Source organism: Macaca nemestrina, chromosome 19, assembly GCF_043159975.1.
Source record: "Macaca nemestrina isolate mMacNem1 chromosome 19, mMacNem.hap1, whole genome shotgun sequence".
Lineage (NCBI taxonomy): Eukaryota > Metazoa > Chordata > Mammalia > Primates > Cercopithecidae > Macaca > Macaca nemestrina.
The window spans coordinates 10,333,678-10,360,990 of record NC_092143.1 but is presented as its reverse complement, the minus strand read 5'-3'; the positions used below and the strand labels follow the sequence as shown (position 1 = coordinate 10,360,990).

Genomic DNA, 27,313 nt, shown 5'->3' with positions numbered 1-27,313 from the left:
AGGCCACATGATCATTACAATAGAGCATAGAAAGCATTTGACAAATTCAATATCTTTGTGTGATAAAAACTCTCAACAAATTAGGTACAGAAGGAATTTACCCCAACACAATAAAGGCCATCTGTGAAAAGCCCACAGCTAACATCATACTGAGTCATGTAAAACTGAGAACTTTTGCTCTAAGATCAGGAACAAGACCAAGGTGGCCACTTTCAACACCTCTGCTCAACATAATACAAGAAGTCTTCATCAGAGCCATTAAACAAGAAAAAGAAAACAAAGGCATTCAAATCAGAAAGGAAGAAGTAATATTATCTCTGTTTGCAGATGACATAATCTTACATGCATAAAACCCTAACAATGCCACAAAAAACCTAATAAATGAATTAAGAGGCAGGACACAAACTCAACATGTAAAAATCAGGGCCAGTTGCAGTGGCTGACGCCTGTAATCTCAGCACTTTGAGAGGCCGAGGTGGGTGGATCATGAGGTCAGGAGATCCAGACTATCCTGGCTAACATGGTGAAACCCTGTCTCTACTAAAAATACAAAAAATTAGCCGGACGTGGTGGCAGGAGCCTGTAGCCCCAGCTACTCGGGAGGCTGAGGCAGGAGAATGGTGTGAACCCGAAAGGCAGAGCCAAGATCTCGGCAGTGAGCCGAGATCATGCCACTGCACTCCAGCCTGGGCGACAGAGCGAGACTCCATCTCAAAACAAAACAAAACAAAACAAATAAGTCAGGTTTCTGTACACATGTACACAAACAACAAACTGTCCAAAAAAGGAATTTTTTAAAAATCCCATTCCCAGTAACAATAAAAATAATAAAGTACTTAGGAATAAACTTAACCAAAAATGTTAAAGACTTGCACACTGAAAATTATAAAGCAACTTACTCTTTCTTGATTATTGTGTTGCCATCTTTGCTCAAGAACTAATGGTGGCTTTGCTAGACAATTATATGAGATGAAGGTTTTCACTGTCATCACTTAATTTAGCCTACCTAGTTCTATATTAATATATAAATTAGACTCTCCGTACCAACCTAGTAATTTGACTACAGTCTCCCATGCACCGTCTCCCCATTCCTCCTGCATATTTGGGGTTACTCTTCATAACCTGTTTCACCTCGTTCCTCAGCTCTAATCATCAATGCCTCATTTGAACCTTGATGATCCCGCCTGACTGGTCTCATTGGTGGAAGACGACTGTACAAGGACATGAATAATTATACTTATCAATGGCAAACAGAAGTTTGTTCAATATTAGCCTCCTCCAGCAACTTTCTGCAAGAGCTGATTTTATTTCTTTTGTCTTCATTCTTTTTATAATCAATAAGGTCAGTTTAAACAATAGTAGTCTACACATCATTTAGCTAACATTAAAAGATTTGACAAATTATTTTAGTGGCACCTAAAATACTTCTCTTACGACAGATGAAAATCCGGAGGATATTAAGGGACAAAAATAACTGTAGTCACTGTCAATAAACATACATTCCCCTGCGCTTCCCCCGCCCCACTTTCCTTGCCCTTTGGTCCCTGCAAGTTTCAAATTCAGGAAAGTCAGTCTGGAACTATTTCATTCTACATTTCAGGTCATAAGTGCAAAGGACAAGAGAAACCTATTTCTTTTCATTCAGCAAAGAAAGTCGATGGTAAATTTGAGTTCAGTTCTTGCCTCTGCTATTTTCTCCTCTATTCAAAACCAATCAAGGCCTGGATACCTGACCTGCTGGTTGGCAGAGGTCCTCTGTTGAGTGAGCTGGTACTTGTCTGAAGATGAATGTAGGCAGGTAGGAGTCAGGGGAAGAGCCCCTCTCTGTGTGTTGTGTCTGTGAGGGTCTGTGTGTGTGTGTGTGTGTGTGTGTGTGTGTGTGTGTGTGTTGTGTGTGTATGAATATAAGAGTCCTAAAAATTTCTCTTTTAGATCCAATGCTATGTGCTATAAAAGAAGTTGTTGAGAACTAACAAAAGTATGTACAGCAATTTATAAAATCTGTGACAATCACCTTTCCCTTGGCAGTTGAAATAAATTAAATCTGTTCCACATCTTATATCTGTCTCTCTGCTTTAATCTCATTGATTTTTGACCAAAGAGCCTCAAGACTTGAAAGAATCAAATTGCACCAGAGAAAACACAAATGATCTGTTTTGCTTTGCATCTAAGTTTTTATATTCAATCTTTCACTTATAAAAATTGAAAAAAGGAATTAAACAGAAAAGTACAGTCAATGGCTGTCATCTTCTGTCAATGATAACTTTTGACTAATGGATACAAGGTCCAGTTGACATTCTTTCAATCTGTCAACTGAATGTCAAAAAGCCATTTGCAACTGTTCAAAACACATGGACACTAACAATACTGGCCATTACATTTAGTCATCTGCATTTCATTGGCAGATTTTGACACTGTTTATAATTTACAAACAAAGAAATAGTTCTGTGCAAGAAACTTAGTCATCTTTGGACAGATGAATGACATTTTTTACTGATTAGTAGGAGTTAAATAACCATAGCTCCTAAAAATCTGTTACCTTCATTTTCTTTATAATTTGATGTTTACAATTACTTTTTCAGCATATAATGAACAAGATCTTATATGTGTTTGAAAATGATTCTTTATGACATTTTTCTGAATAAAACATTTTCTTGCCTTGGTCTCTAAAAAAAAAGGGTCAGTCTCTGTTTTCACTGTTTCCTTTTCCTGAGAGTTTAAAAAAATACTTCCGTAATGCAAGGGGTTTTTAGGTAAGAAATATTTTTTGTCTGTGTCTGAAGGAACAGAGTCAACATTTAAAATGAGGAGTCTCTGCTAATTCTTCCTCCCCCAAATATTTCACCAACCACTCATCATTTTCATTACATTCTAAGTTCAATGTATGTCTCACCACAGTTCCTACCCCTTTTAAGAGGAACAAGGGAGGCTTGATGTGGTCCAGGGTGATTGTGTATGAAAAGACACTATCCCCTGAAAATGCTCTCTTTATTATACACAGAGCTATAGTGGAGGCTTCTGTTTATACGAAACCTTTTCTTCTTCATTTTCAGCACAGGAAGAAGTATCAGTTTACAATATGAGCAGAGTCTATAAAGGGACAGCCAAAGCCTGGCAAGCGTTGGCTCTGCAAGTCTAACATAAGTCAAAGGTAAATGAACTGGCTGAAAGCATGTGGAAGGGAGGAGGGAAGGGAGAAAAGAAAAGGGAAGGGGACAGAGTGAAAGAAGGAAGGAAGGGCAGGAAAGATGGAAGAGAGGGAGGGAGAAAGGGAGGAAACTGTAATACAGGCCTCTACACAGAACTCTGTATGGACCTCTATATTTGTACTTCTGTAAATGAAAAAACAAAAAACACTTTTTCTCACAATCATACAAAGTGGATCTAGGTGTTATGGGGGCCGGAATCTTACACAATTTAGGGCTTCATTGTGACAAAAGAGACAAATGCCTAATATACAAATAGTGCAGTGCCTTGGAAAGGGGCCTGCTCAGGTGGGTGGGTGGGTCGGTGGGAGGGAGGGAGGGAGGGGTGAGGAAGAGAGGGGGAGAGGAGGGGAGGGAAGGGGAGGGGAGGAGAGGAAGGGAGGGGAGGGGAGGGGAGGGGAGGGGAGGGGAGGGGAGGGGAGGGGAGGGGAGGGGAGGGGAAGAGAGGAAGGGAGGGGAGGGAGGAAGGAAACGAAGAAGGGAGAACAAAGTAAAAGGTAAAAACAAATTATTTTCTCTTCCTTGTCCTGACAGGGAGGAAGCTGGCCCAGGGAAGAGCTGGGAGAGCCTGGGAGGGCCTTCCTCCCTCTCAACTGTAACACAGGCCTCTACACAGACCTCTATATGGGCCTTTCTGTATTAGCACTTCTGTAAGTGAAAGAAATTAGTTTTTCTCATAGTCATGCAAAGTGGATCTAGGTGTTGCAGCTACTGAAACACAATGCAGGGCTTCATTGTGACAAAAAAGACAAATGCCTACTATACAAATAGTGGGGTGCCTTGGAGGAGGCCTGCTCAGGTGGAAGCCCCAAAGGCCAATTTCACCAGCACAAAGATTACACTCAGTAATGGTCGCCAAATATCGAAGTCAGTAGTTCTTAGAGTGTGTTTGGGGGTCCCTGAGGATCCCTGTGTCCCTTTCAGGGATCTGCAACGTCAAACCTATTTTCCTAGTAATATTAAGAAGTAACATCAGTCTGTTTCCGCATCCACATCTGAAAAAAACTGAGAGAAAAAAAAGGCTCCAGTCTGGCAAACTGGCAACCGCATTCTTAAACGCCTGTTGAATTGCACTCAACGCAGCCCTGATTCAGCCATATCAACCCAGCACTGTCTTGTTATTGCTGGGGTACATGGGGATTCTAATACCTTATCACCACCATCAAAAATGTTCACGTAATTGGGAAGATAGGAGTTCTACAGCTGAAACATGAAGGTGGGCAATATCATATGTTTTTCAGCCCTTTGCCGATTTCTTTTTAAGTTTCAGGATGGTGACAGATAAGAACATTGGAAAGATTTTAACGCTGGATCTGAGACTGATGGATTCACAGGATAAATAAATACTAAATACTAGAATCATGGCCAGTTCACCTTATTCAGCCATTTAAAAAAATGTTGAATATGCACATTCAATGAACGTGTTTACCATAAATAAAAACAGACCAGCCCACAGGGCTGGCTTTTTCCATGTGTGGCACTGGAAGACGTCTGGGGCTTACTCACCCTCGGCTACGGTCAATCTCATCACGAAGGTTTCGTTTTCTCCTGCACTGGCCTGCAAGTGGCAGCGGTAAAGCCCCGAGTCTGAGGCCGTGACGTCGGGGACGACGATGAAGCTCCAGCTTCCGTGGCTGCAGTTGCTCACTATTTGTCGTGGGAACTTGGAGGTGAAATTTCTGCCGTGGACCAAGTCACAGTAAGTTAAGAGGTCGATCTGATGGGGCTGGATCTTTTCCCACCTCACTTCCTGCACAGGCCACGTCATCTGAGGCTGACAGGTGAGTGTGATATTCTTTCCAGGTTCCGAGACAATGTGGCTATTTGGTGGCACAGCTGCCTCAAAACCATCTGAAAAGAAGAAGTAAATGATTAGATCCAGGTTGTCAAATTTTGGGACACCCAAACCTAATCATGAAAATGACTGGTGACGTTACCTAACACAGTTTCTTCCATTGTGAATGACCTATTTATACCACATTTTTATAAGAGAAAGCATTTTTTTTTTAAGTCCGGGAGATAAATAGAAAAGAGGATATGACTGTTCACACATAGCTCTGTAAGTGTTAATCGGTTACCCATATAGTGAGAAACATAGCCAAAACCCCTGGTGCTTTTCTTGGTACTGATCGTATCAAGAGGCTGAATTTGACAAAGAGACTGTTACGCAATAATGCTGGGCTGGCATCTCTGACACTGACCTAGAGTATCAAATGTTCAGGTTATAATCATTCTGGCTAAGATTTTGACAGTCATGAAAAAGATACCCAATCATTCTCACTGAATACACACATGATCTCGCTCTTCAGATATACAAGTTTGTCTTACATGTGGGTAGAGTAGGGCCCCACATGTGGTATCAATTCTTGATACCATGAAAGTCCCTCAGTATTCTCCCACCTTCCTGACACCATTTCTGGAACTCCTAGCACAAAGTACTCAGTAATTGTCACCAATTATCTAAGTCAGTTGTCCTGAGAGTGTGTTTGGGGGCCCTCGGCATCTCTGTGGCCCTTTAGGGGATACACAAGGTCTAATCTATTTTCCTAGTGATATCTAAGATGAAATTTCCCCTCTTCATTCCAGTTCTATCACAAGTATACAGTAGATATTTCCAGAAGCTCCGCCAGCTAGTGGTATGTGTGCTTGAAATGTCTTAAATTTTGTTCAAGATTAATTTCTAATACAGTAAACATGACAGATATGACCTATGTAAACAAACACTCCCTGAGGGCCTTCAATAATTTTTAAAAGAGCATAAAGGGGTCTTGAGACCACAAAGTTTGGGAACGTGATCTAAAGAATAAACTGCGGTAATTATTTCTCAAAATGTAAGACAACCCAGCAAGGTAACAAGCGGATCTATTTATTAGCGATGAACACCTTCTGTCATCTGATAGCATCACTAATGCCAACAAATTCTGACCTGCTGTTTCAGTACAGAGGGAGGCCTGGGCAGTAATGATGTCACAGTGCTCTCTGGCACTAAGGGAGAAATGTAAAAAGTGGAAAGTCATCTGTCACTTCAACAACATGACAGTTTCACTCAGGGCTGGTCCAGGCGCCATTGTCTTGGCATACAAACAAAAGAATAAAGAAATAGAGAAAGAGAGAAAGGAATGAGGGAAGGAGAAAAAAAGAGAGAAAAAGCAAAAAGGAGGGAGGAAGAAAAAAGAAAGGAAGGAAATGAAACAGAATAAAAAAAGAGCTGTCACATTTCAAAAGAGAGAATGAAAGCAAGTCTAAAGTGCAGTCAGACTTGCTGCTGTCTATTGAACTAGAATATCATGTTCACCTACGATAGTTCAGCTGCACCAAAAAGTAGCTTCTCATCTTCAGCATGCGGTTCCATGTGTCAAAATGTTGTAAAGAGAAAACCACAGCACTCCAGTTTTCTCCACTGTACACCCATTTACCAAAGGTAGCACTTTACCCACATAATATGCACCCGGAAAACAGTTCATCTCTAAGTAATAAAGCAACATAAGAAAAGGGGAAGAAAGAGAAGGAAAGGAAGAAAATTCATTAAGAAAAGGGAAAAAAGGAAATAAAAACTTAAGAAATAAAAGGAAAATTTAAAATTAAAACAGGGAAAGGAAGATGTGAGAAAAGAAAGAAATGAGTGACAACATAAAATCAGACACTAGCACACTATATGGAGAAATGAAGGAATATAAAAGAAATGAAAAAAAGAAGGAGAAATCAACTTTCACGTGAGCCCTTCTGGCCCCTGGGAAGTAAAAGGCAGTGTGGATGCGTGTCCTCAGTGCTCACACGCACACTGTTTTGTGTTTTTCTTCTTCTTCTCCTCTCTGGATGCCGCCCCGCCCAATCTCAGGAACTTCCTTTGTCTGCCTATCTAACCATAACCACGCTCTCAGGCCCCTGTGAACCTGCTGACTTGGGTTGAAACAGGGGTCTTCTCATAGCTGTATCTGCATTTTCACAAAGGACAATGCAGGAAGCAATGGGGAGAATTCTAGAGGGGATGCAGCTGTCTTTGGGGAGCAAAATGCAAGGAGGTTACAGCAGAGGCTCCATGTGAGGACCCAGACCTGCCTCTCAATAGACTCAGCCTAGAGCTGAAAGAAGTGGTTCCCAACCCTAGAGCCAGGTGGTTCAGAAGCTCAGAGTAGCCCCTGATTAACCTTCCTGACAAACAGAGTAATTGGTTGGTGTTAGATGAAAATCAGGACCTATATGAGGTCGGCCAAACCTGCCTTGCCTCAGATTTTGTTTGTGGCTTCTCAGACCACAGGCTCCTCCTACACAGCTCAGTGGAAGGCAGCTCAAACTGACCCTGAAAAGAACTGCCAGGAAGAGCCCACACAAACAAGAGAACCCTGGGATCCTCATAAACTTGGAATTGGAAAGTGGATTCATGTAAAACAGAGACCAAGATGTCGTAGTTAATTGGGAAGAAAAAAGTTTGATTCCAATAAAAAAAATAAAACTAATGAAAACCAGTTTATACTTATATGTAGCTATGTATTCATACTTAGAGTAAACATTGAATAGACTGTGTTGTTTTTGCATGATTTTTGTTGCAGGATATCATGATGAAATATTCTCTATTTTCTATGTGGCTTCTCTGGCTTGACCACAAATCATCCTTGGAAATTATTTCAGTGCTTCATCACTTTTCCAACCACCGCTCATGCCCTGGGTACCCCAAACATTTCTGGGTACATCTTCACATCATGCCACTGCCCCTGCCCACCAGCACCTCCCTGGCTGCTGACCTGTCCTCCTCACCATCCTCACTGGTCAACAGCTCTGCGTGCAGTTTGAGCAGCTCTGCAAAATCCCTCACCAACGTCACAAAACCCTGAGTCTTTTACCATCAGCTTCATAAACCCAAGCCTTTGTAAAGCTAGACCTTTTTACACTACTCTGTACTTAGCACCTAGACCATGCTTGGCATAAAGTAGAGAAGTCAATCAATATTTTTTGCATAAAAAATTTGCCAACCTAAAGAATGGGAGGAAATATTTGCAAACTACACATCTGACAAAGGTCTAATATCCAGCATCTATAAGGAATTTAAACAAATTTACAAGAGGAAAACAACCCCATTAAAAAGTGGGTAAAGGACATGAACAGACACTTCTCAAAAGAAGACATATACGTGGCCAACAAGCATATGACAAAAAGCTCAATATCACTCATCATTAGAGAAAGGCAAACCAAAACCACAACGAGACACCATCTCATATCAGTCAGAATGGCTATTACTAAGAAGGCAAAAAATTACAGATGCTGGTGAGGTTGCAGAGAGGAGGGAACACTTACACACTGTTGGTGGGAGTGTAAATTAGTTCAACCATTGTGGAAAGCAGTATGGCAATTCCTCAAAGAGATAAAAGCAGAACTACCATTTGTCCCAGCAATCCCATTCCTGGGCATATACCCAGAGGAATATAAATCATCCCACTATAAAGACACATATGTATATGAATGTCCACTGCAGCACTAATCACAATAGCAAAGACTTGGAATCAACCTAAATGTCCATCAATGACAGATGGGATAAAGAAAATGTGTTATATATTCATCATGGAATACTATGCAGCCATAAAAAAGAATGAGATATTATCTTTTGTGGGAACATGGATGCAGCTGGAGGCTGTTATCCTCAGCACACTAATGCAGGAACTGAAAATCAAATACCACATGTTTTCACTTTTAAATGGGAGCTAAATGGTAAGAACTTATTAACATAAAGAAGGAAACAACCGACACTGGGATCTACTTGGGAGTGAAGGGTGGTAGGAGGGAGAGAAGCAAAAAGGTAACTATTGGGTACTAGGCTGAATACCTGGGTGATGCAATAATGTGTACAATGAACCCCTGTGACACGTATTTACCCATGCAACAAACCTTCACATGTACCCACAAATCTAAAAAGTTTTTTAAAATTTTTTAATAAAATAAAACTATTTTTGACTTTAAACACTTGAAAAAACTAATTTGCAATTCACTTTGCACTCAATGTGCAATGTATTTTTATTGATTTTGGGGGAGATTTATGTCTATAATAACCCTAATATTAAGAAACGTATTTAAAATAGTATTAATCATGCCTAAACGAATTGATAGGTGTAGGCAACAATCCTCAGTGTCTGCAAATTCACAAATGCCATTTATGTTTCCACAATACCACCTTGGAAGTCGTAGCCTTGTCAAAATAATCAAACCTGATGCTAGTCAAGCCTCCAAATCTAACCACCAACTTACAGAACTACAAAGAGCAGAGAAACGTGTTAAATGCCACCATAGGAAAGCAGCCCATGGGAATATGAAAAACTCAAGGTGACAACAACAACAAAAATATGAAAGGTGGAGAGGAAGAAACCTACAGGTTAAAAGGGAGGTAAGAGACATATTACACAGTAACAATGTATGGAACTTGAAAAGGAAAAATTCATAGAACTGGAGAAATGCAAAGTAAACATTCAATAATTTTAAGAAATTATTGCTGTTTTGTGAGGTGTGAAGGTAATGATGGTATCATGTTTATGTTAAAAAGAAGACTCATCTTTTGAGATTCAGGCTAAAGTATTTAGAGACGAGATGAGTTAACAGCTGGAATTTGCTTCAAATTAATCAAGGGAAAGAGAGTGTGAGAAATAGAGAACAATAACACTGACCCAAACTTGATAGTCGGTAAAGCTGTATAGTGGTCACATGGGAACTGATTATACTATTCTTTCTATTTTTGTATATGTTTGAAACTTCCATTAAAAAAGCTCTAAAAGTATTTGTTTGTACAAGATTTGAGAAGCAAGAGAACGAACCTAAAGTCCCTGCTTGTGAAATGTACTTCACACACCAAATCGCTAATCCTAACAATAATATTCAATGAGTATTCATGTGCCTGTTTCACAGTTGAAAAATATATATATATATTGAAGTAGCTTTCCCAAAGAGCTGAGCGGGCAAAGAGCACCATCAGAAATGTAACAAACTAATTCGGTTTTAAAGCTCATACATTTTTCACGCCAGACCACCACAAACTCTAAACTCTCTCCTGTATCTTTAACCTCCAACTCTAAACGGACTCCTCTCTCTCACACCTCTAAACAGGATTTTCTCCCACTCCTGAAAACCAACTTTGGACCTTTTGGTGCCATCCAGTCCTTGTTTCTTCTTCCCTATTCATTCAAGATTCCAGGAGTGGGTTCCCATCCTGCTCAGCCTCCTCCTTTCCGACGTGTGCTTCGACACAACCAAGCATCCATTTCCACTCTTCTACCAAGACTGCAAATGTCATCACTGTTCTTGACCTGAATGCTGGATGTCCAGCCCTCCTGGAAATACTCTACTCCTTGGCTTCTGTGACATTGCACTTGCCTGCTTCTCCTCTCTCCTTTCTGATCTCCCTCCACTATCTCCTTCATGCTTTCTCTTCTTCTGCTTGTCCTTAAAAAAAAAATGTGCGTTGTGCCCCCAGGAGTCCACGACCCTTCCCTGTCTACTCCCCATCGCTGAGTGAGCCTATCTACTCTCCTTGTTCAACCATCTCTTAGGTTGAGATCAAGTGCAAGTCAATAGTGCCTGCTCAGTCAGACCTCTCCCCAGGGTTTCTAGAGCACGAGACAATAACTTGTTCTTACGATGCTTCAAATAGACTAAAAATTAAACATCCCAGCATTGCCCTAAGCCATCTGCAGGAGCACTATTATTACACCAGCTAATTAGAAATGATGATAGTAGTAGCTCCAGTAGCTTCACGTATTCCCAACTGTGCCTAGACTATGAATATGCTCAATCAAGAACTTTTCTACAAACTCTTAATAGCCACCCAAATAAATGCAAAATGAAATGTTGACTGCATGATGACTAAGGAGGTCTCCTAAAGTGCCTGAGATACAGCTCTCAAAAATAAGCAAGCAAAAGAAATAGAAACACAAATTCCCAGTTACAAGCAAGCAACGAAGTCCAGAAAGTGGAAAAATGGCACTTTTGAAGCTCATAGGGCATGCAGTGTGGGAGGACGTACTGAAGACAGGAGAAACACAGACACAAAAGGCAGAATTTCCCAAGGACACCTTTGCCTCCCTCATAGTTCTGGCTGTGACAGCTAAAACATGAAAAAGACAGTCGCGGTGGACACTGAACTGAGCCGTCAGGCAGCTTCGGGCAGAATAGAAAGAGAAGCCTCTTACCTAGAACGCATCAGCATTCGCAGAAAGAGGCACCATGCACGCTCCTGCCTACACTGTAGCCTCCCTGTGTGCATTCATTTCAAACATAGACAGCAATGACAGTATTGGACGGCATTTCTCTAAAAAGCTGCAATGTTCCCAGATGGCCAAGTTTGGGGATGTTACGGGTGGAATTGTGTCCCCCAGAATTCCTATGGTGAAGTTCTAACCTCCGGTACCTTACAACCTGATCTGAGAGGTTACAACCTGATCTGAAATAGGGCTGTTGCAGATGCAGTTAGTTGACATGAAGTTGTCCTGGAATAGGGTGGCCTCTAATCCAGTATAACCGTGTCCTTATAAAAAGGGGAAATTCTGACACAGGGATGAATACAAGCAGAACGCCACGTGAAGATGAAGGCACAGACTGAGTTGATGCTTCCACGGGCCAAGGCAGGCCAAAAATTGCCAGAAACTGCCAGAAGTTAGGCGAGACCGCTCCTTGCAACCCCCAGAGGGAACCAACCCTGCTGACACCTTCACTTCGGACTTCAAACTGCAAGACAACACATATCTGTTAAGTCACCCAGCTTTTGGTATCGCGTGCCAGCAGCTCTAGGACACTAATGTGGAGTAAGGACCATCAGGACGACATCTTGGGTACAGTCTGGGCCTCACCAGCGCCCATCAGAAGCAGCAAGTCCACCCAGTTCGGGAAATCTGCCATCTTCGCAACACCACTTCCCATGCATTGCCATTTTCTGTCTTTCAACTAAAGTGCAGATAAAAGGGAAGGGACCAAACAAGATAAAAAATAAGCTAAAAGATTGCTTAACCGAAAGGTACAGATAAAGTGGGAAGAACGAGTTACAATAAAGAGATAAAAACTCAACCCGACAAAGCCATCACGAAGGAAAGCCAGGCAAGGCCATTTGTTGAAATAAAAAAAATAAAGGGACTAGATTCAGGCTGCATGTCCCGCATGGTGAATCAGGATTCAGTCCAGAAAATCCATATTAAGAGAAGATTTGCAGTATGTCCAAAAAGCGATTCCCCTGTCTCAGCACTGAGCAGCAAAGGACTTGCAATGCAAGCCCCGGCAGGTTTGTGATTCAAATTACCCAGGAGTCAAAGCAGCTGCTGAGGCCACCAGCCTCCCTAGCTTCCGAGTCCAGGCTGCCTCCAGGGGCAGCTTCAAGGAGCTCCAGCAACTTGAGATTGGCTACCTGAAAGGTAACCATGGTGTAATGTTTGTTCAGGTTCTAATTGTTAAAAAATACTTTCAATCTCTCCACCATGGTACAATGAGAACAATGCTTTTTATTCTAGTCGGTATCATAAAGTTTGCTGAAGCACGTCGAAAAGTCAAACTTTTGAGCCATTCTGTAGTTTCTCTCAACCAGAAAAATTACTGACTAATGGGATATAAACAACAACAACAAAAATTGATAATACAGCCCAAGAGCATTGGCCCCTCAGGTTAGACAATTTAATGTAGACCTTCTGCATGGCAGGGTTTTAACAGAAAAAGATATCAAGAGATGAACACTATCTCTAATGATTCTCTACTAGAGCATGGATTGTTAGTGATGGTCCCTAGAGACTACATTAAGCATTGTGTCCCATAGAATTACAAATATTTTCAGTATATTTTAAAAGTAAAATAATAAGCCTTGAACGAGTCCTTACTAAGTGCCAGCATTAAATGCATTACATAAACTAGCGCATTTAGTCCCCACGGATAAGTCACCCAGCTGCGAATGGCAGGACACTCCCACCCAGGCAGGGGGTCTAGCGAGCTACTCTCAAACCCGCCCTGAGAAGGGACTCCAGTGACAGCCAGTTTTCTTCTCCACCCTGCAATGGGGCAGGGTCTCAGAGACACGATCAGCTCCAAGGACGCCTCTGCTCCTAGATAGCTTGTTTTCGGATGCCTTAACTCTTATAATTAGAAATCAATTTCTGTACTTGTCCTTGTTAAAATGCATATAACGTTTTCAATTCCTGGCAGGCACCAGCACATTAGCGTGAAATTGTCCATTAGATTTTTTTTCCAAGTAGAAAGCAAGGAAGATGTTTCCCACAAGAGGGTGGCCAGCAGTAGACCTGCTGTGGCAAAGGAGAGAGAGGAAAGCCCAGAACTAGCGTTGTCCCTGCCCAGGTGAGTGCACCGCGGGGCAGAGGGCAGACAAGGAGAGTTGAGTGGAAGTGCCGGATTGGTGGAAGACTCGCGCAGCAAGATGGATCGCAAACCAGAGGCGGTGAAATTTTGCCTCATTTACTTTTCCTTCCTTTATTCATTCGACATTCATTTCTTCATCCACAAGGATTACTGGGTATAAATGAAACACAGACTGGGTTAGGGGAGAGACACACAAGCAGGTAATTGCCATGAAAAGATGACAAGTCCTCCAAAGAACAAAGTGATAAAAACACAAACAGAGCCTTTAGAAATTCCCCACTGAGGCCCTGATGGCAGCTGCAGAGACCGAAAGAGATGGAGCTGTGAGTTTCAGAAGCAGCTATTGCCCGATGGTGCTCACAAGGTCTGTCAAAGATTCTCTCACCAAACACAAGGGTATTTGCCAGAAGAAAATCTATTTAGGACTCCAAACTTAAGCGGTTCAATTGCATAAGCTTGATGCGTTTAGAGCATCTACTCCAGGTTCAATTTCCTTGCTCTTCTCACATTTTCTGACCATGTCACTATTTATTTGAGTATCTACTTCATTACATTTCTTTGGTATTTCCAGATGGCTTTGTGGAGAACAAATAAGTAGCATTTGTGATGCATGACATGAAAAATGACTAAGAACCCATTGATATAATGTTAGAAATGGGAAACCAAGAAACAGTACATGCACATCCTCACAATGTACTCTGCACATACTACATACACCTAAATGTGAACTTACATATTTTGACTTCCATTGAAAAAAAAAAGTAATAAAATTAAGTTAATGACAAAACTAAGTTTTAAAACACACTGCTCAGAAGATCAGAGATTCACCATTGCTAACAGTGTGAGTCCTATCCAATTAAAATTGCTCTGAAAATTGGAAGATAATTTCTGCAAATATCTGCAGGCATAAGACAGGACCTACGAAATAGAAGACATTTTCTGTAGGGAAAGGGGAACACAAGGTCCTCTGGTCTTGCTCAGCACTGCAAAAATCTCCAGTCAGGAAGAGCAACAGGACTTAACGAAAAACAAGCTAAAAATTCACCCTTCCAGCTCTCTCCTGATAATTTGAATATGAGCCCTATTTTGCCTAGCAAAGTATTTCATGCTATAACTGGCCACAGTCAAGAAAGATGAGGATTTCTTGGAGGACTTCAAGTTTCAGACAATATTCATGCTTGTTGTAAGGAAAAATGGCAAATGACGAATGGGAATCGAAAGATGAGATCCTTGCTTGGGTTTCTCTAAGCAGTAAGTTCCCAACATCCTGCCACACAGGAAACCCCATAAAACTGGAGCAGGGGCCGGGCTTGACTTGGACAGTGAGCAGATCCTCTCAAGCTCCACAGACATCCCCCGGGGCCTTTTTGCCTTCTTGAAGCACCCCAGCTTCTGTGCTCTCTTCTCCCCTAACAGCCAGCACCTGCCCCTCTAGGTTGGAGCACTGCCCAGGGCAGCTGGAGCCTGCCTTGCCTGAGAATGCACACACTGATCAAGGGAAGCCGATCCAGTGACTGATCCTGGTAGAATCTGCTTTTCCCGACCAGGCAGCTTCCCTAGACTTCACTGGATCCTGTGCCCTTGCTGGATCTCTCCTTCCCTTTCCAATCCAGATTCCTTGATGGGTTTCCCTGGGAATACTTCCTAATGGGTCCTTTCCACATTTATCCTCTTCTCAGGGACTGCTTCTGGTGAATGTAATCTAAGGTAGCCACAATTGTAGAACTTTACCAAATCATACTTGGAGCCTAGAATCTAAATTTCCATCAATGTGCCTGGAGCCAGATTCCTAAATGCCTTTTTTTTTTTTTTTTTTTCCCCAGATGGAGGCTCACTCTGTTGCCCAGGCTAGAGTGCAGTGGTGGAATCTCGACTCGGCACCTCCTGGGTTCAAGCAATTCTTCTGCCTCAGCCTCCTGAGTAGCTGGGATTACAGGCATGCACCACCATGCCCAGCTAAATTTTTTTGTATTTTTAGTAGAGACAGGGTTTCGCCATGTTGGCCAGGCTGGTCTCAAACACCTGGTGATTGATCTGCCCACCTCAGCCTCCCAAAGTGCTGGGATTACAGGTGTGAGCCACCGCGCCTGGCCCTCAAATGTCTTCTTGATAATACGGCTTGAGTCAATGAAAATCTCTCTCATAGAAGCAGAGGGTAGAATGGTGCTTACAGTGGCTGGGGATTGGGGGAATTAGTACATAATGGTTAAGAAGGTACAAAACCTCAGTCAGACAGAAGACATAGAATTCTTCCTTTTTTTGAGCTCTGTCACACAGCTTGATGAATATAAATAATAGAGTAGTGCCCATTTCAAAATTTCTACAGAGTGAATTTCAAATATTCTCACCATACAAAAATTAAGTATTTGAGAGGATGGATATATGAACTAGCTTGATTTAATTATTACACATTATGAGTTATAACCTCAGTTTATACCCTATACATTTATAGAATTATAAATTGTCAATTTACAAATTAAAAATTAATAGCAAACCAAAACGACTCTGTCTTTGACTCTGTTTGGCTCTATCACTCTCTCAAGTCCCAGCTTGACCTACCTGTCTCCCAGGACTTACCCAGAGTAATCTCCCAGCCACTGAATCCTACGGCTCTCTCTTTCCACGCTTTTGTATAACTGGATATAACAAAGTACTGCACTTGCAAAACATAAAACTGTCGTGTTTTCTATTTCTGTGGCTATGTCTTGCTTTTCTCAATTATGCCAAGCTCCTTGGAGGCAAAAATAATTTCTAAAATATTTGTTTGTTTCTTGTTACTCTACCATGTTTCAAACGCTTGCCAGGTAATTAATTGTAGGGTGAATTGTATTCCTTCTAATCTCAGGAAAAAACTTACATAATAGCTTGTACATATTGGATGATTAATATATACTTGAGAATTCATTTACTACATCTGTAGGATTTAAGCACAATCTCAAAGAAATCTGCACAACAGCAAGAATGACTATTAACCGAAAGATGATGAACAAGGTTCTTAACCAAACAGAATGAAAATTTGAGATATGGTTATTAGAGGCTTCCCTACATTTTTTCAACTGGACTGTTAAAATAGTTGTCAAAATGAACTCTGATTGTAGCCCCTTTTCCTTCCAATCCATATTGCATCAAAGACTATATAACTAACATAAATATTATCAGGCTACAGCTGTACTTTAAGAAGGTTCAGATGTTTCCTGTTCCTACTACAGGACAAAGCACATGTTCTTTAGCAAAATCCTTTATGATTTGATTCTTGCCTTTGTCTCCAGTCTCATCTCCTACTAGAATCTGCCATATACTCCAGTTTCCCCAAGAACATGATTCACCTTTATGATCTTGCATCAGCTATCTCTTCTGGAATGCCTTCATATAATCCTTCCACTTCATTCCAAGACAACTGCTATTTATCCCACAAAATGTATCCTGTGATGCCACCTTATCCTGTGATATCACTTATTCTGTGACGTCACCTACTTCAAGGAAATATTTTCTTACTCATTTCAAAATAGGTTAACTACTCCCTCCTCTGTTTTACCTCTACGTTCTATTGTGGTTTTTTTTATTTGTTGTCATTTCTTCCTGCCCTAAGAAACTATCCACTCCTTAAAGACATTGTGCCTTCAATATGTCTAATCTTAGCAAAATGCCAGGCACATTTAGTTGCCCAATAATTCTGGGCGAGAATAAATGGATGAGAAAACATCCCTAAGACGATGTGTTGTAAATTTAGTGAATGCTAACAGGAACTCAGAGCAATAGTTTCCAGTCCAGGCCCTACGTGGGCTTGGGTCTCCATTCCCACATTTGCCAAACGGAAACCTACACAGGAGCTTTCCCTCCTGGTGCCACACACCCCTGAGCATCAGCCAGCACTGCAAATTTATGGTTTTAATACCTTCTCTCCAAAGAGCTCCAGGTGCTTTTCAAACCACAGAAAGATCAACAGTATTTCTCTCAACCCCCTGAGGCTGAAATTATTTCGTTCAAACCATAATGAAGTTAAAATGAAAAATATAACAATATTTAAAAACCAGTGTGAATACAGCTATTAGCAGGGATAGTTGTAATCATCAGATCAATTCAGAAAAGCAAGTAGTCCAGAAAAGAGACAGAAAAAAACTAACAGTAAGAGGGAAACAAGAGTGTCCATGTTATTTATTTTGGATTCGCAATGAAATTTGGGAGTTAAAGGAGATAATAAGACATGTATTCAGCATTTAATTTGTGTTCTTTATACATCAGAAGAAATGTCCGAAATTAATCCTAGGCATCGATGGTTTTTTAAAGCATTATATATGTGAAGATGACTACCAAGCATTAGTTGAAATAGTGAATATTGGAAAGAATCTAAATGTCCAGAAACTTAATAAGGTGAAGCAAACTATGAAAAGCAAAGATCAGTCTATTAGTATTGGAAATGCTTATGACATAATGTACAGAAAAAAAAAATCAACGACATGTAGGTACACTTTGCTAACAGTCAAAACATGTGTGTGCTCTGAATGAGAGTTGAACAGGAAATGGGAAGAGGAAACAGAAGAACGGCAGGCTGAACTTTTTTCATTTATTTCTTTTATGCATTTTAAAATTCCTGTAAATGTTGTTTTGATACTCTTGGTGCATTGTGTTAGTAGTTTTCTAAAGAAGGAGGCAGCCCTGTGAGGATGGGCACACCTTGGAGACTTGAGTCCAAAGACCAGAACACAGAAAGGAAAAAGAGGAACTTTACTTCACAGTGGAAAAACGTGGCAAACACACCTTAACCACGTGATGGAGACCAACATCCCAGTGATGCTGCATGGATATCAGGTACCCCTTGATATGATGTGATGAGAAGGCGTTCGTGACTATGGTATTCTTTCCAAAATTCCATATTCCCAGTCTAATCATGAGTGATACATCAGACAAACCCTAATTGGGAGATGCTCTGCAGGATACTGGGCTAGTATTCCTCAGGATCCCCAGGGTCGTGAAAAGCAAGGAGAGATAGAAACTGTCACAGACCAGAGGAAACTCGGGAGAAGTGGCAACTCAATGTAATTTGGTGGCCTGTTGGAGGGGCCCCTGGAACGGAAAGAGGACACAACATAAACACTTTGGATCCAAATAAAGTCTAGAGCTGAGTTAACGGTAGTATTCTAGTTTCAGTTTCTTTGGTTTAACAAATACATCACAATCATGTGAGATGTTAACAATGGGGGAGACTGGATAAGGGGTATATGGAAACTTATCTGTACTAGTATTCCCACTTCTCTGTAAATCTAAAACTATTCTAAAATTAAAGATTATTAGAAGGGTAAGAGGGCCAGATTTGGGAGTCTATAAAAGAAAAGAAAGACAAGACAGATGGTAGAGCAGAAGGAATGTTTTTGCAACACCATCTTGAGTGGTACAAGGCAACTTAGTAAACACCAGGAGGCATTGGGACTACACTGCAGTTGGTTAGGAAAGAGGAATAATAACGAGTTCTCATGGGTGGAACCAAGGCCATAAATAGCAAACTGGGTGTTGGCGAAGTGAGTTAGCTCAACATACTGGTGCACAAGAAACAATGTTAATTGAAATGGTCCAGCATTTTGCTAGCTAAAAAGTCTAAATTTCTCTATCTTCTTTGAGATAGGTCCATGTTGGCACATGTGAGTTAGTCTTATTTTTTAAAGTGAGTAATGTCAAAAAATTCAGAGAAGGTTTCAGTGGAATAGGTTTGGGGTGCTGGAGATTGCCACAGAGCCCCATCTTTCCCTTGAGGAAAGGTAATAGAGTGGATTAGCAAAAAGCAAATGGACACTAGCATCCTTTCTCCAAATGCTGACATTTATCCAACTAGAATATTGAGTTATTAAAAGTCTATTAGCCTAGCAAGCCCTGGGAATGGCCTTCTTCATTTTTGGAAGTTGGGACCAAAACAAATTGAAAATAAACTGTAAACAGATATTGCTACAAACCACATATGAAGAGCGACCTTAAAGTGCATGTTCACAGAGTGGAGCACAGCTGATGCAGCCAGACACTCGACTTCCCCCATCCCTGCAGGTCGGCAATCCTTACACACATGGGAACACTAACACTCATACAAGTTTGGAAGATTACCCAATTCACTCAAAATGAGGCCAGAATTCTCAACTCTAATCCAAAGCAACTCTCTTTTCCCCACACTTATCTACCCCATATATTCCTTTTTCATGTATTTTCTAATCACTTGATTAAAATAAAGATGCAAATACTTTGGTGTACATTTTTAACTGTGATTTTTATTCTTTTCTCAAAATGGAATATGCTCATTTTACGTGTGTACGTGTGTGTGCGTAGGTGTATTACTAATGAGTATAATGAACTAAGAGTCTTTCCCACAAAAAATATATCTCTTAATCATATTTCTTGACTATGGACTTTTTGTTCAACTGAATACAGTAAATTCTTCATTTTCTTATATTTACTCAAAGTGTTTCTTTCATTTCTTCATTTAAACATAAAATGGTTGAGCCTTCTTATGGGAAGAAATTTGTGCAAACCCAGGAGACATCAAAATCAGCAATGTTGTCATAAAGTGAGTGGCTGTTTTTAAAATGATGCCCATTCTATGTTTTTGTTTGTTTATATCCACATATCTTTTCCTTCCTGAATTCTAAGAAAGGGTATACAAAGCTCTGTACATTTTGAGACTGAGATGTCTAGACTACAGAATTCTTTAAATTTTTGGACACAAAATTCCTCTCTACTGAGGGCTAGAACAAATGTCACCTCTGGTTTGCTCGGGGATTTGGCTATATTTCATGATCTTTATTAAGAAAGATGATAATAATCTAGTCTTTAGGTCTGACCTAATAATAATAATAGCTACAGTTTGAGGACTCATTATCTGTTTGTGACTATACTCAATGCTTTGCATATGCAGTACTATTTCATTTTCACATTTACAATTCAGTGAAGTATGTATTATTGTTTCATTTTAGAGATGATGAAATTCAGGGTAGAGAAGTAGAGAGAAGAATCAGTCTTTGGATCTAATCACTTGTAACAAATGGGATCTGTTTCTCTCTCTCCTCAGCTTTAGGAGAGGAACAACACAGCACAACCAGGGACTAGCAGTTAAAGAGCATTTCAGGAACTGATTGTGACAAACAGTTTGACTCACTGGTTTCTTATAACTAGAATATGGTACTCCCAGATCTAAATGACACTCTGCTTATTATGAATAGGGACAGTAGAAAAGATCACTTCTGATGGGCAGATTCCTCTAGCACCAGGACCAGATGGTGGGATAAATGGGCTCTGGGATGTGCCATCAGACCTGCCAGCCCAGCAACCACAGCCATCTTCCCTGTCTCCACCCTCTGACCTTTCCCAATAGCAGTGGAGAAGAGAGCGAGACATCACAAGAATACCAAGGATATCATAGAAAGAAAAATGAACGTGGAAACATTTTAGAAAATAGACCGCCAGAGCTCTGAAAACCAAAAAAGTCCTTTATTGAAAAGATGAATGTGCCTAAAGGATTTGTTATTATCACAGACCACAGATCAAAGATGGCATTATTCAAGTTTTTTATTTCTCAGAGTGAGAAAAGGACTGGTCAGGTCATAATTAGAAAATAAAATAAACTTTTTATTTTCTAAACATGCTTTTTTTCTCAATGAAAAACTGCCGAAAGCAACTCTAGAATTTGATTAATCTATGTTTATGCATTAAGTGTGAATATTATTTTTAAAAATAGATCATCTTAGAGTAAACTTGGTAAACATACGCCATACTCTTAGAGTAACAACCTTTGTAAATTACCATTTAAATTACAAGCATGGGGTAAGTCGGTGGTTAGAGTAGCTGGGAAGGAGGAAGGAGAAGTCTCTGCAGGATGGACCTCATGAGCAGGCAGGAGTCACTTGGTAGAGAACTCTTTCTGCAGGGCTCAAGTGTCATAGTGAAATGCTCAGCCTGCGTGTTATGGAGCAAGGGACCAGCCCTCCGAAAGATGGGCTTCAGATGGGCTAAAAGAGTTGGAGAATTATAGACAACCTCACTGGAAAGGGACAAAAAGAAAGATGTTTCTTATTAAAGCATGAAGGGAAAAAATGGCATCCCACAGCTTCTCTATCATTTTATTGATCTTATAATGAGGTTTCTGGAAACAAAATGAGTTGGGGGAAATGCACTACTTCTATTAGAGAGATTTCCAAAATTTGGAAAGCTGTCTCATTGTGATCATATTTTCATAGCATGGTTTTGGAGCAATAACCTAAAATGTCCAGTATTTATAACACTGTCTATGAATTTGGTTTGTATGTATTATGTCAGAATGTGAAAAATCTCTGGCTCTGAAATTCTTTCAGAAGTTGTTCTTTCTATACAATATTTCATACAACATCTGCAAAACTGCTCTATGACCTTGACATTTTTGATGAGTTTGATGAGATCTTCTTTGACTGCTTCAAGTCAATCACCTCGTATCAGTGCCATTGGCAATTCGAGGAAGACAAAGAGGAGCTTAGTTCAAGTTGATTAGCACTACCAGAAAAGAAACTCACAGTGAACACCATATATCAATTATTCCATTGTGTTCATCGACCAAGAGGAGAATATTTCTTTTCAAGTTTTGTGGTTAGCACTTCCTTGCGATAGTTCTGCCAGTTTCCAATTTTCTCACTGAAGGGCTACAGAGTTCAGTATTTGTGCCAGGTCCTATATATTGCTCCTTTAGAAAAGCATTTCTACTGAAGTAAATTGGAAAAAGAAGAAAAGGCAAGATAGACCAGACTTTTGGCCCTCCTTCTAATTGAGAATGACAACCACAACCATTTCAGTTGCATTCAGCTGTCATTCTGTTACTCCCAATAAAATAGAAATGTTCATGCTGTAAAGTAACTAACACCCAAATAACCATCAATTGAGGACCTACTATATTTAAGACAATGTCCTAAACTACGAGCCAAATCTCAAATAAATTGCAAAGGAAAGGCAAAGGAATTAAAATTAATAATGCAATAGGTCCTGACTCGCCTGAAAGTAAATTGGCACAAGAAAACATCCAAAAAGTATTTTTTTACTATCTTAGCATACTCTGATTTTCTAGAACTTCTACTCCTGCTCAGTTTAAAGTGAGGGAAGATTTTACTTTGAAGTGTTAGAGCTTTACCAGCGCTGTTCATTTTAGAAACAGTATTATTAATGATTGACAATGCCATTCAGGATAATCACGTCTTCTAGTCATAGTTCACGGTGATTCTAAATGGAGGTGAGCACATTTCACCATTTCATTTTATCCCTCTCACACAATAGCACCTGGACATTTATATATTAAATACATACTATCTTATTATAACTTAGTTTCATGTAATTTCTTCCTTATATTACATTTAGAGCATATATTTATTCTTGTGAAATTATGTGTGTAGTTTTCATGATCTAAGAATACAATTTCAAAATGGTTAAGGAGACTTATAAAGTATTTATTACAAAAGAGAATATTGGATCTGATAGGGTTGATAATCATTGCTATTTGCTTTATTAGTAGCAGAATAAGTAACAATATACAGAAATGCACATACACTTTAGCAAATGGTCAGAGTCCATATGATATATATATATATATTTTTTTTTTTTTTTTTTTTTTTGAGACGGAGTCTGGCTCTGTCGCCCAGGCTAGAGTGCAGTGGCCAGATCTCAGCTCACTGCAAGCTCCGCCTCCCGGGTTCACGCCATTCTCCTGCCTTGGCCTCCCGAGTAGCTGGGACTATAGGCGCCGCCACCACGCCCGGCTAGTTTTTTGTATTTTTTAGTAGAGACGGGGTTTCACTGTGTTAGCCCATATGATATATTTTTAATCTAAGAAATGAATTCAATGTTAATGTAACTAACCAAAGGTCCCTACGTACTTTTTATCATGCCATGGTTCTCCATTTGCCAGAATTCATCTAAGAGCCCCATTAAAATTGAAAACACTGGAAGCAAAAATGAAATGGAGAAAACAAACAATTGTTTTCCAAATTACAGTTAGTTCTCAGATATACCATTGGGAGCTAGGTCAGAAAGAACTTAGATAAATATGCCTCCTATGAATTGGTAGATCCTATTGCTACATGCCATTTTTTAAATGCAGAAACTAATTGAAAGAGTTACTTTGAAATATTTAAGCTCAGTGTTTGCCATTCTCCTTGGCTCTTCTGTCTCACTGTAAACTCCTTCTCCAAGTTAGGGATGACTTCCATTTCCCCTGCGTAGTACACGCTTTCCCCCAAAGTCTGCAATTTAATTTCCACCTCCATAATTTTAAATATTTTAAAGTTATCATTTTACACTCTCAATTTTCCTCTAGAATTGCCTTCAGTGATGGCTTCCTAACTCTATTATCTTGGAATTACATTTTTCACATTTATAGCTTTGTCTTTTAAAAGCAAAACAAAACAAAAAAGCCATAAAATTTGGGGATCAGAATCAAATCACAGGATGTGCCAGAGCCAGTGGTAGTGATTACAGATATACCCTAATGTGAGGTTTATTGCCGTTATGCTATTTCATTTCAGAGGTATATTACTGTAGAATAACAGTTAAGAGAACAAAGCATATTTTTTGCCTGTCAATAGATTCAATTGCATTTTACAGCAAAAATAATTTACTCGCAGGTTTAAATTAGACATCTAAGTGATGCACATAAATAAATCACTGAGGATTTGAGCAACCAGAGATAAACACACAGATACTGATTTGTGATTTATCTGTAATATACCACAAACAAAACTAAAAACTTCAATTTATATTTCAGGAAAAGATTAATTTGGCGTGTGGTTACTTATAAAGTCATGTAAGAGTAACAAGACAAAACCAATTTTAAATAATAGAATTTAAGAATGCTCTAGCCCTAAGGAATAATAGTATGACACTGACCATCTAACCATCCCTCCATTTCCTCTCAAAAAATATAGGTCGGATGCTGAAAATGAATTACATCTTAAAAAACAAAAGATAAAATATAGGCTGTCAGACTAATCTGTACCAAATAAAATATTCTCCAGAAAGCCATGACTCAAAACATTTATCATCTCAACAAGAAACACTGATGTGTTCGATTCATAAAGTAATACAAAAAGTGTATTTGTTTTCCCGATGTTTAGACAAGCATCAAACCACACAATATTTTCTAATGAGTCATCGGACTAGAAATCTTAGCTTCATCTTTCATACTGAATATATGGTTCATCCAATAGAGTATCAACCTACTAGGGGCATGAACTGTCCTTTTTATACATTTTGTACATAAGGGAACATATGAAATTTTTATACTCAATATGTGCACCCAATGGGCACTCATTTCATGCTCATCAAGTTTGCTTTAAGGGATGTTGAGAGAGCAGAACTTGCTGCATATGAATTCTGAACCTTTGTGCATGGTATCTTTCTCACAATCTCTATCTTGGTTAATACCATCTCCCCACATGATCTGCTATCAAGATTTGAAGCCAGGCTTCACTCCTTCCTTTGCACACCCCTCCCATTTCAACTCACACCCAAATCCTGTCACTTCGTCCTCCTTAATAGCCTTACATCTGCCTACTTCTCTGCTTTCCCACTTGAACAGGTTCTTATCGTCACTTCTCCCCAGGTGGTGATGACAAGGGCCTTGTCATAATTCTCTGTATACGTTACATAGTACAGCCAGAGTAATCTTTGTAAAACAGATCTGGCCCTGTTAGTCCCTAGCTTAAAATTCTAGGTATCCCCAAAGCCTCCAGGATAAAATTCAAACTTCTCAGCACATCTTCTAAGGCCTAATAGAAGTAGTTATGGTTTCTCCAAGTGTCAGCTCTGGTCCACCACTCACCTTGCCCCTGGGCTCATTCTCAGGTCCTCCAAATCACCACATACACTCCATCTCACATCTGAACTCTGGACCAGCCGCTCCCTCCCCCAGCACCATCTTTCCTTCCCTTCTTCTTCTGATTTCTGCCTCTTCCATTGAGCTTTCCTGGGTTTCTCCTCCTCCTCAGGCTAGGTTACACGCCCCCAATACATGCACTTTATGCTCATATGTTAGGCTATATGCACCTCTTCATTTACAGTGCTGCTCCTAAGCTATGCCTCTTGTGCAGCTGTTGATTTTTTTACAAATAAAGCACAGAAATTTACATGTTCTTCTACTTGATTTTAGTGTGTTAGTACTGTTAGTTTAGTTTAGTTGTTAGTGTTGTTAGTTTGAGTTTACTTTTCCAAATGGGTGCTTTCATCTATCATTGAGAACTTCAGGTGTGACCTGAGTTATGTGTATACATATATATTTAACTCTTCATACAGCTTCTTGGACAAGGGGGAAGTCATTCAAAAGGATCAAAGATTAAGTCTCCTAATACTTAATCCATTGTTGATGATGCTTTGAGATCACAGAGGGAAGATATGGTGAAGGAAAATGAGTGGTTTGAATTCACTCCAAAGAAGAGCAAAAGAGCTTTATAATTACAAGAGCCCCCGGCTCTAAAACCTTGAAAACAAGTCAGCTACCCACTGAACCTACCTACTGAAGGCCATATTAGATGAAATTTGTGCCTCACCAGCCACACCAAGCAAGAAGGGCACGGCCAATTTAGTCTCCACCATGGAGGTGAGTTCATCTCAATTAAACAAATCTACTCTGAAGGGTCTACTGTAAAAAAATGTGTGAGGCAATGTTGATGGGACAAGACCTGTCATGTCACTGAAGAGCTTACAAAAAGTCACTTACTTCAATTACAAATTCAGTTCAAAAATATTTGGTAAGGGGCTAATACATGAGAAGGACTAAAGAAACTATTAGGGCCAGGCACGGTGGCTCATGCCTGTAATCCCAGCACTTTGGGAGGCCGAGGCAGGTGGATCACCTGAGGTCAGGAGTTCAAGACCAACCTAGCCGACATCATGAAACCCCATCTCTACCAAAAATACAAAAATAAGATTAGCTAGGTGTGGTGGCAGGCACCTGTAATCCCAGTTACCTGAGAGGCTGAGGCAGAAGAATCGCTTGAACTTGGGAGGTGGAGGTTGCAGTGAGCCAAGATTGTGCCATTGCACTCCAGCCTGGGTTACAGAGTGGGACTCTGTCTCAATAAATAAATAAATATGTAGCTATTAGGGATAGAGTGGATAATATCTCAGGCATAGTCCCGGTCCTCATAGGGCTTAGGAACTAATAAGGAAGCCATAAAACTAAACAGATGATTACAACGTAACATGAACCGTGAGCTCTGTGCAGGGGCACAATAGGAGAGGGGCTGGATCCAGAGCAAGATAGCAACGTCTTGACTTGGAGCAGAGCCACAGCCATCAGCAGGCATCCAGGGCACCTAGAGACACCCCAGTGCCAACAGAGGAGTCATGGAAAATACAGACGGAAAGTGGAAGGCCTGGACTGCTGCCCAATCCGCATCTGTGTAATTTCGTGGACTGAACGTGTGGGGCAGGCTAGTGATTACTTCAGGAAGAGCTGAGTTTGCTGCTGCACCGATATGGATGTGGGCTGCAATCAGAGGGGGCAGGGGTCATGGGCCCTCCCAAGGCCTAGAAAAGGAAAGATGAAGAAGTATTTAGGAAATAATGTCGCTGCCGGAGGACCTGGCAGCCAAATGAAAAGGAAAGAAATATCAAACTGAGAAAAAGGTTAAAACTTTAAACAGAAAATGTTTGGACAGCTGAGGCTTCAAGCACTGCGTGCAATGAGTATTGGATATTATCTCAGCTAATTTGCCACTTCGTTTCTCAAGGATAACCAAGAACTGGTTGTGGCCTCTCTGTTTCCATTATGCTCAAACTGAGGAAAC

The 27,313-nt window shown here is 40.3% G+C and overlaps 1 protein-coding gene across 4 annotated transcripts in view; it reads right to left on the bottom strand.

The window, feature by feature from the left end:
* Nucleotides 1-27,313, bottom strand: part of LOC105476948 (CD226 molecule) — a 100,507-nt gene that overhangs the window by 30,449 nt on the left and 42,745 nt on the right. For all 4 annotated transcript variants that reach the window (XM_071085200.1, XM_071085199.1, XM_071085201.1 and 1 more), the window contains one exon: nucleotides 4,713-5,057. In XM_071085200.1, coding sequence (XP_070941301.1) covers nucleotides 4,713-5,057 — 345 coding nt within the window. The remainder of the gene's footprint in view (nucleotides 1-4,712; nucleotides 5,058-27,313) is intronic.